The sequence below is a fragment of the Talpa occidentalis genome, unplaced genomic scaffold (genome assembly GCF_014898055.3).
Source record: "Talpa occidentalis isolate TD23 unplaced genomic scaffold, MPIMG_talOcc4v2.1 talOcc4.7, whole genome shotgun sequence".
Classification (NCBI taxonomy): Eukaryota; Metazoa; Chordata; class Mammalia; order Eulipotyphla; family Talpidae; genus Talpa; species Talpa occidentalis.
This window is the reverse complement of record NW_023605083.1, coordinates 38,784,077-38,797,782: the sequence shown is the minus strand read 5'-3', so window position 1 is coordinate 38,797,782 and position 13,706 is coordinate 38,784,077. Positions and strand designations below refer to the sequence as shown.

At 45.5% G+C, this 13,706-nt stretch overlaps 1 protein-coding gene and 1 pseudogene across 1 annotated transcript; one reads left to right on the top strand and one right to left on the bottom strand.

Moving 5' to 3' along the window:
* Positions 1–2,347: 2,347 nt before the first annotated feature.
* Positions 2,348–7,159, bottom strand: CUNH9orf131 (chromosome unknown C9orf131 homolog). Its single transcript, XM_037494959.1, has 2 exons — positions 6,915–7,159; positions 2,348–6,587 (listed from the first exon to the last, which is right to left on the bottom strand). Exons 1-2 carry the CDS (start codon positions 7,143–7,145, stop codon positions 3,096–3,098), a joined length of 3,723 nt encoding a protein of 1,240 aa, XP_037350856.1. The 5' UTR covers positions 7,146–7,159; the 3' UTR covers positions 2,348–3,095.
* Positions 7,160–12,845: 5,686 nt separating this feature from the next.
* Positions 12,846–13,469, top strand: LOC119232752 (archaemetzincin-2-like; annotated as a pseudogene).
* The last annotated feature ends 237 nt before the right edge of the window (positions 13,470–13,706 follow it).

Genomic DNA, 13,706 nt, shown 5'->3' with positions numbered 1-13,706 from the left:
GCTACTTCCTGCTCAGTATCACTGGATAGGACTGCAGTACAGGAGGAGAAGCCAGATGAAGCTCCTGATGTGGTGTCCTCCACCTATGTTTGATGTGGATGGCAAGGCTAGTCCTTCAGAGATTCCTTTTCCTGGCTGAGGACTGGATTGGGGTGACCTCAAAGTTTTAGGATTGCAGGAAGATACAGTTGCTATCTGGAGATGGACATTCTTTTGATACATAAAAATCCCACGCATTCATGCTCTGATTGAGGGTCACTTACAAATATGTCCAGCTTTACTTTATGTAATTTGTTTTATATAAAAAAAAGCATTTCCTAATATAAAATTCTAGTATTGGGTATGTTTTTTTCTTAGCTAAACATTCTCTCCTTAGTTTTTCAGATGATTGCTTTGCATGGTTTTGTCTAGGTACAGAGTATGTTCAACAGGTACTAATGTAATCATGTAGTTCTTCTGGGATCAGTACCATGATGCCTTACCCAAAGAGGAGTATGGTGCAAAGAAAATAATTTATTGAGTCAAATTTGTATTGCTTCCTAGATGTCCTAGTATTACACCAGGCTCTGGTCTGGTTTACCTAGATTATCTATTAAGGTAATTTTATTGGCTGATTAAACTGGGGCATCTCTAACTCATGCTGTGAAATAGTTATTTTTGCACTTTGTGGATTTGAATTAACTGTTGTCATTTCCCATATTATTTTTTACCAGATACATTGTCTTAGGTTATCTTTAGGTATCCTGGTGACTTTAGTCTTCTTTCCACTCTGAAAATTGTCACTGTCTCACTCCTGTGGGTTGACAGCCTAACCTCAGTGGGGGCCAAAGACAAGATCTTTTTGGGAAAGACATTTATTTACTTTCTCCTTATTGGGCTGTGGGAACAAAACAGAAAGCAGTTGGTATTTTCCCAGAATATGTGGAGATGCTAGTTGATAAGTGATAGAAATTTGTGTTAGAATGATTATTTTGCTTTCATTTGTCACAAAGTATAGAGAGGACAGTTGAAGCTTTACAGATTCTTTAGGAAAAAGTAAGCGCACTTTCAGTGAGAGGCGTTTCTAGTCCTGGCATTTACGCTATAAACAGTGTAATCTTGAACAAGGTGCTCAGCTCTTTAGGGGCCTTGAGTTTCTTAATGTGTTAAAAATGATTGATTGTACTTTATAATCTAGAAGCAATATGAGGGGCTGTCTATGGTCAGCTTGTACCTAAAGAACCTTGCATACTAAAACCAAGAGACAAGTTGTATAGACTGTCTTTCCCCCAGAGGGGGAATTCCAGTTTCTTTAATTACAAAGAAATTAGAATATGATTTTAATCTAGCTAATCACTACTTCCTGTAGGATCAGTGCTACCATTAGAAGATTTCTAACCGAGAGGACTTCACATAGATCATAGAGGACCAACAGGCAAAAGCAAAGAAGGAACTATAAACTTAACATACTGAGATATGTTTGGATCCAAGATACTGATCCTCCAAGAGAACCCTGAGAGCTCAGTGGACACAATGCCCGTGAGGAGCACAGGTGTGTCCATTATTCATTCAACTGAACTATAGCAAGTACTGAGTGGTTGGTTACCTCGCCTATCCAACAACCTGAGTGCTTAAAAAGACAAGGATATGGGACTTAGCATCGCCCTTCTGCCCACCTGTGACTTTTGCAGGTGTCTCTCATACTTTCTCCTTTTCCTAATAAACCTGTTCTTTTAAAATGTGAAGGACAGAGAAAAAAAATAGTACTTGGATTTTTAATAGAGCTATCCAGAGGTCTATGGACTCATTGAAGGACGCTTTGTTGAGTCAAAATTCAGAATTGCCTTCTTCAAGACTTTTCAGGGGGATATAGTAGCTAGGCGGGGAGAGGGAAAGTACCTTCAGTTCCCCACTTGGTCTGGACTTAAAACCTGTATACAGGCATGGGCTAAATGAAGCTTTGGAACACAAAAGTAACAGAGGAAGCAGAGAAACAGCATGACCTTCTGGCTGACTGTTTTTTCTCAGAAAGAATGGTATAGAGAGAAGAACACTGGACTGGGGATGTGAACTTGACCTCATAGAATATCACTTGTTCTTTGAAGGGATTAATAGCTATACCGTTCAGGAAGTGAGTGCTAGCAGCAAGACGGAGTGTTGTGGGACTGCCAGGATGGGAAAACCATACCAAGAGAGAATCAAGAGAAAGTTCTGATGGTAGTCTGGGCGATAAAGAAGGAAAGTGGGGTTTGAGCAAAAGGCACAGAGGCCAGAAAATACAGTGTTTAAGAAACATGGAGTGAATTGGAGATCAAAAACCACATTTTGAAGAACTAAAGACATGGGTTCTCGGGATTTTAGGCAGGAAGATGATAGATTTCAGTGTCTGACAATTCACTTTTTTATTGTAAAAATTTTAGTAGTAGTGTCAACCACAGTATGCATTGTGCATAAACAATTTTTTAAAATAACCTTTTAACTATAGAAGCAGTAACATTGAAATTTAGGAGAATGTAAGCAAAACGTTAAAAATATCACTAGTGTAATAGGTAGTTCATATCTTTCTGAATCTACACTTGTGTAAATGTGTCTATACATGTTAACTTTAAATTCAAAATGAGATTATTGCTGTGTAACTTTTTTAGCCAATAATTTCCACCTTTTCCTTTCAGTTTTTGTTTAATGATACACTGTGGAGTTTCCCAAGTCACCCAAATAGGTCATTCACAACTTTTGACCAAATGAGTATCCAGTCTAGGACCACAGGTTGCATCTGTTTTGTTCCTTTACTCAAATGACACTTGTTAGGTCAGTTGATATGCAGAGAATTGTAGCTATGTGGAGAATAGATTAGATGGAATAAAGCAACCAATTTGATGGGGAAAGATGTTGGACAGTGATGTTGGAGGCAGAGAGATGAAGATGAATTTGAAATAACAGTTCATGGATATAACTGACAGTTGGATGATCAGGGAGTGAGAAGCAGAGGTATCAGGGATGACAAGTTTCTGATGTAGGTATTGGAGTGCTTGTTGCTGCAGACATAATTGACATTTCTAGTACCCCAGATTCCAAACAAAATGAGTGGGATTTGCCTAGTTCACCTAGTTTATTAGTTACTCTGCTTGTCTCTTCCCCCCACCCCCAAACTGGTTTGAATTCACATCTTGGGATAACTGTGTGCCAGTACTACCAGCCTTTTCTCTGCTCACTGACCTTGGTGAGCAGGGCCCATTGGTACCCACAAATTTGGCTATCACCCGTCGGAGACCTCTGGTTAGGGGATCCTGAGGTGTGGAGGAGCGATGCTTCATGTGGGCCCAAGGGCAGTGCTTACAGTGTCGCAGTATTGGGGTGTCACCAGCTCCCATCCCTGCCCCTCGCTGATCTTGGAAATCTGCAACTTTGGAATTAAGCAGTTGGGGCAGAGTATGTCGAGAGCTCTGGCCCCTGGAGTGAGATCTTTGGGAAATTGTGCTTGCAGCGGCTTCCACTAGTCTTTGGGCCTGAGTTGGATGGCTCTTCCCTTTAACTGTGGATGACCCTAATCTTGCATCCCCTCCTCCGTCTATTTCTTTGGGTCTCCTGGGGCTCACTCTTTCATTGGCTGAAGATAGGGCGGAAGTCTTGTCCTGTCTCTTACCTGAGACTGGAACCTTAAGGTCTGAGGGCTCTCCTAGACCTGGGCAGTTCTCACCAGCCTTCATGTGGCAACATGGCCTCTGGGATGAGACCTGGACCACCATTTTTGCCTTCATATTTTCCTTTCTCTCGGACCCTTGCTTTGCCCTGTCAGACCCTCCTAGTTGACATTGGGAAAAGGTGTTGGGGTGATGACAGTGGGAGGCCTGGACAGGCTGAGTTACTGTGCTCCTAACTTTTGGGAGATGACAGCTTGAAGAGTGGGGGCACATACTGGGGGCATTAGTCTGCTGGGGAGGACAGGAAGAGAGTCCCCTGGAGCCTGGTGTTGTAGAATTCAGGGCAGGGCAGCTGCCAAATGACTGGCTTGGGCCAGGAGATCTGGAGGCAGGACTCTGCTGCAGTTTCTTAAGCCTCGCTTCCAGCTCTGTGCTCCAGTGCCAAGCCTGGACCCCAGAGTGGGTGGGTACCCCTAGGACAGCCTCTCCCTGGGAGGGTAGAGTCTCTGCTTTAACTCCAGGGAATGGTGTTCCCTTGGTTTGGCCACTCTTCTGGGGCTCAATCTTCAGCGTGTCAGGTAGGGTGGGAAGCCAGGGTGTTGGCTTCAGGAGATCCACTGCTGGAGGGCTGGAGCCCTGGGGAATCGCTCTGTGTTGCGTATTTACAAAGGCCAGGTCAGTGTGTGGATTTGGTAAAGGAGCTGAACTGGGAATTGCGGCTGGGAGCTTGGTGGCCCAGGAGTTCTCTCTCTCTTTCATTGCTTCCCCCTCAGGCTTACGGTTACTAGGCTCACTTATGTCAGACTTTGACATAGAGTTTGAGGGTGGACTAGGGCCCCACGCTGGGGAAACAGGAACACAGTTGATTTCTTTGTGCCCCATGTCCCTCCAAACAGGCTCCGAAGCAAACAGTAATCCCAAGGGACTTGTGTCATATGGGTTTTGGAGTAAACTATAATCTGGGATCTTAGAGACCCAAGGGTTCTTCTTCCCTTGTACGTTCCCACATCTGTTCTCAGAATCAAACAGGACTCCTAAGAAACTAACTCTGAGGGACTCCAATGTAAGAGCCAGCGGTGAGCTGAGGGCCAGAGATAGGGGCTCAGACTTGCTGGAATGTTCAGTGTCCTTCCTGGCAGCATCTGATCTAGTGAAGCCTCCCACACCACTGACTCTGGGGGATTCTAGAATGGGATCTAGAGGTGGGCTGTGAGCAGGTGCTGGGGACTGGGAGGTCCAGCTGTTCTCTCTCTGCCCTGTGCTGTCCCACAAAGCTTTGGACTCAGACAGGACTCCCTGGGGACCCACTACTAGGGACTCCAGCAGAGAGACTGAGGGGAGGTTGGGAGATGACACTGAGTCTACGGAGACCCAAAGAATTTCTCTGCCTTGTATGCTCTCCCCTGAATTCTCAGATATTGATGGGACACATGCAGGGCTGGTTTCATGGAGCACTGGGTTGAGGCTCAAGGCTAGGGGATCAAAGGCCCAGGGCTTTCCTGAATTTTCTCTGCATCCCCACTGTGACTTATATCCAAATGGGTCTCCCAGGGGTCTGCCTCCCTGGAGCTCTGCTAAAGGGTCTGGGGGAGAGGGGAGGGCTGGCATTGGAGACCCAGAGACCTGACTGGTCTCTTTATGTCCCACAGTTCTCCAGAAGTCTGTAGGTACAAAACATCCACCTTCAGGGTTGACTTTCTGGGGCGTTGACAGAGAATATAAGGGTTGGCAGGGGGTTGGCGGCATTGGAGCCTCAGAGACTTGAAGATTCTTTTTATGGCTGATGCTTCCCCACTGAGTCTCATATCCAGGTGGCATTCCCAAAGGATTAATTCCTTCAGGCCCTGTCACAGGGGCTCTGGGTTGGCAAGTGGCCAGGATTGAAGGCTCACAAGTATGAATTTTTTTTCTCTGCTTAGTGGTTTCCCAGAGGGCCTGAGATCCAGACAGGTCTCTTATAGGGTTGATTTCCTGGAGTTCAGGCAGGGAGACTGGGTTGGGAGCCGGCACTGGTGGCTCAGAGGCTTTGGTATCCTCATTTTGCCCCATAGTCCTCGATGGGACCTCAGATCCAGTCAGGACTAGAAGGCTAGAGGGATAAAACGGAGGGGCAGAGAGTGGCTCTAAAATGTGGTGTTGGAGACCGAGATCCCATGGCACCCCCCATTGAACCTCAGGTGAAGTGAAGAGCTTGGATTTTCTGGTTCTTTGGAGTTTAGGCTGTGGGTGCAGAGCTTGCTCTTCAGAGACCCGAAGGACCTCTCTCTGCTGCCTTAGCCATTGAGTGTGTGCCTCAGGGCCAGATAGGACTCCCTTGTTGTCCATGGGAAAGGGTTTTAAATGGAGGGGTAGAGATGGGACAGGAGAGGGAGAGGAAAGGGGAAGTTGCTGAGGATCTAGGGCCATCCTTTCCAGATCTTCTGTAGTATGGGCTTCATGGGTAGGTAGCTGAGTTGGGAAACAATCCCGGGGAAACAGCAGGTTGGTCCCAGATAGGGAAGCAAACTTGTTGAAGAAAACAGAAAGACCAAGAGACAACTTCAGGGGAGAGGGGCCACCCGAGCTCAGGAAGATGGCCTCCAAAGATTCACTGTGCAGAGAGGGGAAACCCCAGAAGAACTGACTTTTTTGCTGCTGTAGACACCTCCCTGAGACTCCATTGTGCCTCGCAGGCAGGTTGGTCAGTATCTGAAAGATGGGGAAGGAACTGGAAGGGTTTGGGGTCTGCATGAGTACTTGCTCTGGTGTTCCTGTGGTCTTGTAGGCATCATCAGAACCACAGGATGTCCGGGATGAGCCTGTGGTGGCTTCCTCTCCAATAGGAGCTTCTTGGGGAAGAGAATATGCCTTCAGGTGATTCAGAGATGCCACTTCTGCCTCCTCTTCATCCCCTTCTTCCTCTTCCTCCTCTGATGTGTGCTTCCACAGGCGATCAAGGAATGCCCAGCGGTGCAGGAGAGGTAGGTCCTGGGGAGTCCAAAGACACTGTCAGACACAAAGCCTTGCAGACACAAGGTATGTCAGGTCGCCTCAGTCTCTGTTCCACATCTAGAACAGTTACCTCCCTGGCCCCACCTCTGTGTCAGTAGTCACCCACCCAGTGTTAATGGGCATTACCTAGCTCCAGTGACCATTCACTAGGTTTCAGATCTGGTGTCAGTGGTGACTTGGCCAGTCTCACAATAAAGGTTTACAGTCATTCACTTGGGTCTCCATCCCTGTCAGTGCTTCCTCACCTGAATTCACATGTGATGTCAACAATCATTTACCCAGCTGGACATCCATGTCACCCACCTTGCCTTGCATCATGTCTCCAGAGTACCAGGGCTGAAGCTGTTGCCACTTCCCAAGCTGCCACCACCTCTGGATCTGCCAAACCATGAACAAGAACAGTGTCACCAGAGTCCCTGGACTCTGGAAGCAGCTGCTGCCACAGTGCCTGCAGGCCAGGGCCTGGGTCAACTGGCCCCAGAGAATCCCCATATCCCAGTCATCCCCAAGCAGACTCTCTAGCAGCCATTCCATTTTCCTCAGCCTGGTGGCGGTTTACCCTGAGGTCATCACGGCATCACAGAACAAAAGAACTCCCATCCCCCACGAGCCTAACGGTTTTCTTCTTGAATTCAGGGCCCAAAAATTACCTTCACCAGACAATTCATACTTCACACAATGAAATCTGGGTGATCCCTTTGTTTTAATAACCAGGATCAAATTATCCTCTTGTTTGAAGGCAATTGTGGCTAAGAACATGGATTCTAGTATCAAATTCTCTTACGCAAATCCTCACTCATTGTCACTATGCAGGTGGTTTTCTTTCTCCTTTGCCTAATCTATCCTTTTAAAATGTCAAAAAAAAATCTTCACCACTTCCTACCTGTGAAATCTCAAGCTATTTAAACTTTCAGATCCTGAGTTTTTTTTTTTTTTTTTTTTAATTATTTATACGTACAAGAACTGGGGTGCAAGCCAGAGGTGCAGGGGGTGAGAAGGATTCACCAGAGACAGAGTGGGGAGCAGAACAGGCAGACTGACTGAAATACACTGCTGAGGGGAGCAGCGGGTGAGTCAGGAGAGGTCTGCCACGCCATGTGGGTAGCTCCCTGGCTGGGGATCGAACTCGTGCTGCAGAGGCTGTGGATAGCTTCACAGTGCTGTGTTTTAATCCCTTGTACCACCTGGGAGGCCCTGGATCCTGAGTTTTCTTATTTATAAAATGGGGATAATATTATCTCAGGTTTTGAGTATTAAATGAATAAATGCATAGAATAAATAGAATAAATGCATAGAATGGTCCTCGTCCCCATTTGCCTCTCTTTCCCCTGAAACCACTACCCTGTTTCCTGTCAGCTCTTCTTTTCAAGGCCAGACTTCAGCCTCTGTCTCCCTAGTACATTGAAATGCCACTCTTTCACCTCACCTCCATCAAAGACCAGCTTAGTTTCACACAAAGACCACTGAGCTGAAACTGAGGAAACTTGAATTCTCTAGCTGTGTTGCTGGCTGACTGTGATCTTGGGGAAGAAAGTTTTCTCCATGGCCACCATTGGACTAGATTCATTCTTTCACTGGGTTTTAGGTATTGAGTGACACTATATTGAGTGACTACTGTGGATTAGGTAGTGTGCTGCATACAGAGGAGACGGAAGACAAAGATTGCACTAAAGTAAGTTCCATTTCTGGGGGGGTGGGGATAGTCAAGTAAATAGACAATCAAAATCCAGACATGCACAGGGTCCTGTGGGGGCAGAGATACCCTGCTTGGGGAAAGGGGCTGTTTGTCTGGGGGTGCTTCTCCGAGGAGATAATACTTGGCTTGAGGATCCAAGAAAACAGTGTAGGGAATGAGAGGACAACCCAAACCACAGGAACAGCCAGTGTAAATGTGCTGGGGCAGAGAGAGCATGTTCCATCAGGGACACTGAAGATCTGTCACTGCAGCTGCCGTGTGGGGTTAGACTTTCGGATGCAGCTGGAGGTGGACCTGGAATGACAAGATCACAAAGGGCCCTAAATACTAGACTAAGGAGTTAGAAATTGATCTTGAAGATGATGGGAAATCATTTAAAGTTCTGAGCAGGGAATTGACAAGATCAAGTTTGTGTCTTGAAAAAAATACTCTTGACTATAGTGAGGGCAGAGATTGAAGGCAACACATTAGTTAGTGAAACCTTGCTTTAGTTTCTGCAAAACAAAAGATAAGACCTGACCCATTTGCTACCTCTGAATGGAGAGAAGTTGAGTCCTGATGAGAATTAGAGAAGCAAGAATACCTGTTCTACGCTGTTCTATGCTAGCTGAAGTACTTCTATGGTAGAATAACTTAGCAAGTTATCAAGTGCTGTCTCCTACTCCTTGACAAAGGAGACACACAGTAGGATAAAAGGTAATTTTTCTCTCCTATTTTCCAGAGAGTCTAGCTTTCTTGTCACAGTAAATTGTTCATGGACTCTGTGTTTTCTAGTCCCAAAACAAAGTTGCCAGATAGTTCATCTACATCCTTATCCAGCTCTTGGGTGGGAGGGCAATTTAACTTACCTGGGAGTTCTCGGGAAGATGGAGGAGCTGCTGGGTTGAAAGAAGAGGAGTTGCCCAGAGACTTGAGAAAGATACCCTGATGGGCTCCATGAGTGACAGGGTCTGTACAAAAGGCCACTTGGAAGCAGCAGGACCTCTGTTAGGAAGGGCACTAAACATGTAGGATGCAGTCTTGGGAACTGCAGCAAAGATATTGGTGTACATACTTGGCAGAGATGCTGTGGCACCATTTGCCTTTGAAAGGACTCGATGGCTTTAGACAGTGCACAGCTGCCCCAGTGGCAGCCATGATAGAATTAAGACCCAAGGTTCTTTCCTGAGTGTTTCTGTTTTTGGTTAGAGGGTGGTGTGAGGAGAGTGATACCAGATGAAGAGGGAAGAAGTTCCCCCAATCATGATTAATATTGGATGTTTTCCAACCCTGATAAACAGAAGTTTGAGTCAAAATTAATTTAGAAAAATTAAGTGATGTGATGTTTCTTGCTCCTCAGAATTGTGAGAAGAAATTATATTATCCTATTTATCATCACAACTCTTTGAAGTAGGTTTTGCTACTTCCTTTCACGTAAGGGGTAACTGGGGCACAGAGAAATCAATATATTTGCATAGAGATGGCTATCCCAGAAGACAGAACCAAGGATTGAGGACCCTCTTGTTTTGCGATAACTCATTTCAAAATAGGTGACATAAAATAGAATTTAACTGGTGTAAACAAAATGAAAATGTTTTGATTCAACTGAACAATTAAGGAGTAGGGCCAGCTTCAGATAGTAGGAATGATGCAGGGACTCAATTCAAAGTCCTCAGATTTCCATTTCGTGGTTCTCAGTCTACAGTGCTGACCTTAGTCTCAGGTTTTGTGTGGTAGCAGGTTCAGTAAAGGTGAAAAAGTGGTGTCACCCTGACACCATTGTGCTTTATGGCCTCCAGTTTCTCATGTATCAATCACTAAGCTATTCGCTGCACTGCTCATGGGAATAGAACTTCTTCTGACAGGTCTGAGTCACATACATATCCTGGAGTAGGCGTGTGGAGGGAAAATCACTCCAGCTGCACATGGACTGGGATTGAAGAAATCGGGGTGTAGTTTCAACAGAGGACATACTATTTTTTTTTTTTTTTTAACAGAGGACATACTATTGCCAAAGATGTATTCATCCTGGAATTAAGACAAAACAGATGTCTACTCTTTGTAACTTCCCTATTCTGTTCTTTGGCCCAGATTCATGTTATTACACTTTCAGAATATAAACCTTAACTTGAGGTATGATGGCGGATCCTCTGAAGGCCAGAGAAGGGCCTGAATGGTGCCCGGGCTAGAAAGCTTGATGAGGAGGCATGTACAGGCAACCCCAGCATCTTTGCACGTAGCCCATTCAGTGACCCAGATTCTTACTTCCTAGACCTTTCCATCTCCGAATTCTTTAGTTCTGCTTCAATCAAGCTGTGATCATATCTGAAACTTCATCATCAGGAATCACTGTATCTTCTGAAATAACACAGTCTGCCATTCTAAATGCTGACTTCCAGATTTGTCCTAACAATGCCAATTCCTCAACCTTGTCAGACCGTCCAGTCCTTTGATCCTTTCACTTTCTTGCTTTCATTTCATCCCTCTCTTTGATAGACCTCATGGTCTATCACTTATCAACATCTTAAACATGGGTCAATTCATTTTCCGTTTATCATTCTACTTGGTGAAATTCTAACTCTCTGCATCTGCCAGACCTGCCCTCTAGGGAGCCTCTAAGCCTCGTTGGATAAAATCACACATATGAATGAGAAAAATGGTGCCACCATAAACTCATGATCTACAACTAATGGTGAGTTCCACCATCTCTTGAAAAGCATTTAGCCATGCATTACATTTATTAAGTATCTGCTATGTGATAGGCACTGTAAGTACTTTCTAAGTACTTGGGATACTTATCAGAATAGGTAAAGCTCCCTGCTGATGGAGTTTACATCATTTATTCCTTAGTAAACTCACCCATCATACTCAAAATCAGTTCAGACCATCCTCGCTTCCCTCAGCTTCTCTTACCTCTACCCCTAGCAGATGTGCCAGACCTCTACTTGTCAGAGGAACCAGAAGCTTGAAGATGGGATCTTTTAGTCATGAAAAATCCCTTGTGTTTGATCTCGTTTCTGCAACAGTGAAAGGTGTTTTCTCTGGGAAGTTTCTTTGAACTTCTTAAGCTAGGACCGGTACCTTTATTCTCACCTCCCCACCAGCACTTCCCATATTTCTTTGAAACTTCTGTCTTTTTTTTTTTTTTTTTAAGATTTATTTTATTTATTCATGCATACAAGAGCTGGGGTACAGGCCAGAGGTGCAGGGGGTGAGAGGATTCACCAGAGACAGAGTGGGGAACAGAACAGGCAGATCGACTGAAATACACTGCTGAGGGGAGCAGCGGGTGAGACAGGAGAGGTCTCCTGAGCCATGTGGGTAGCTCCCTGGCTAGAAATCAAACTCAGGCCATAGTGGTGACAGTCCACCCCTAGGCCACCAGGGAGACCTGATATTCCCCTCCTTAAAAATCCTTCAGAGAGGACTGTGCATGGGCCATTACCAGAGACAGGCAGGCAGGATTGAGACCTGGCAGGGATAAAAGCATCCCATTCACACTTCCAGCCATACCCAGACATGCCCATCCTTGTAAACCTCTTGGTGAAACAGCTTTGGCCCACTGAAATGGAAGGATGAAAACTCTACATAGGGAACGTGATGTGAATGGTAGAGAACTCTCATTATGCAAACAGTAGGGTACTCTGCACAGACACAAAAACAGTCCTCATCTCAAAGAACCAAGTGCTAATGTCACAGTGTGAGAAATTAGATGCTGGAACAGCATTTGCTGAATGAAGCCTTCCAGCCAGACAGTGAGCTCTTTGAACCCATTACCTTGCATTCTTGATCAGATTGGATCACCTCCCATTCTGAGGATCCCCAAGACTGAATATTCAGTGATCCCTACAAAATAGCCCCTTTCTAGGGAAAAACAGTGTAGTGGCAGGAAGGCCACTGAGCAGGTTTTCTGATCCAGCAGACCGGGTAATGGAGAAGTCCTGGAGCCCTCAGTGGCTTTTCAAACTTTTATTGGGATTTACCAGGGACACGGCAGGCAGGGGTGCTGGGGGGCCGGGAGGCCTCCCAGCCCCCAGCAAGCCTTCACTCTATCCGGGCTCTCCGGCCTTCTCTCGCATTCTCTCTGCTTTTCTGCTCTCCTATTCATTCTGCTGGCATCCCCATGATGCCACCCTTATAAGCCCAGTCTCTCAGCCCAGGTGAATCCCATCTACCTATGCCCACACCCTACTCCAGGTGCCCGCCATCAGGCATGCATTCAGGACCGCAAGGATCCATCATCTATCCTGATGGCAGGAGGGCAGAAAAGCCTGACACTTTTTCACTTACCCTACACACAGTATTTATATACAGTGCAATTGGACATCTAGAAACACCAGTATTATCAGTAAACAATATATTAAGTGGCTCAAAGCCTACTGTGAAGCATTTTCCTATGGCTTGACAGTAAAACTTCTAGAACCAGGTCAAGTCTGCAATGAGGTGATCCTTGTAGAATCAATGATAACACACCAAACATAGAAATTCATTCAGGTGACATCCTGAAGTTCTTCAAAGAGAACAAACCTCAAGATGCCTTCTATGTCGTGTGAATAACTATGATTGATCTTTATCCAACAGACTCCAGGAATTTTGTCTTTGGATAAAAACCTGCCTCTTTGACAGACAGTGTGGGATATTCAGCTTTGCTAGGTGTGACAATGATTTTTATAGCTCGCTTTGAAGGCAAAGTGAAGAGCCACAGGAAACATCTTCAAAGTGACTTTTCAATTTTTGGTAACTATTACAGTCCTGAAAGACATTAACTCATGAGAAGGGATACATATTTAGACTGTCACTGCCAGGAGCTGGCAGGCCTAATGCAAGGCTCCAAGCATTTGGAAGGAGCTGACCTACATCCCCTAGCCCTTTGCCCTGTCTCTTAAGGCAAGCTGCAGTGTGCTGTTGGCTTCAACGTAGGAAATTACAAAGTGTTGGTGAAGTGGGTTGGTGATGGATCTGCTGACACACCTGGAGTGTTGAGGGTAATATGAATTTACCAAAATTTTTGGAAACCTTTAAAGAATAAAGAGAGTGGATAATAAAATGCCTTGCTGTTCTCCAAAAATAAGAACCTTCAAGGATGAATAATTAAAATAAATACTGGCCCTTTTTGCCCTCCACCTGCAGATCTTTCTCAACTTTAGCTCCTCTTCCCAGCATGCTTTTTGCTCTTTGAGATGGTATAGGGTAAGTAAAAAAAAGTATCAGGCTTTTCTGCCCTCCCGCCATTCGGATTGATGATGGATCCTTGCGGTCCTGAATGCATGCCTGATGGCGGGCACCTGGAATAGGGTGTGGGCATATGTAGATGGGATTCACCTGGGCTAAGACTGGGCTTATAAGGGCGGCGTCACGAGGACACCAGGAGAGCAAAGAAGCAGAGAGAACGAGAGTGAAAGAGCAGCAGAGACCACCAG

Bases quoted from the DNA above. Each gene is read 5' to 3' on its own strand.
- CUNH9orf131 (XM_037494959.1), bottom strand. From the start codon at position 7,145: ATGGAATGGCTGCTAGAGAGTCTGCTTGGGGATGACTGGGATATGGGG. The intron at 6,588-6,914 runs GTGGGTGACATG...TGGACTCCCCAG, and splicing joins GAGACATGATGCAAGGCAAG to GACCTACCTCTCCTGCACCG.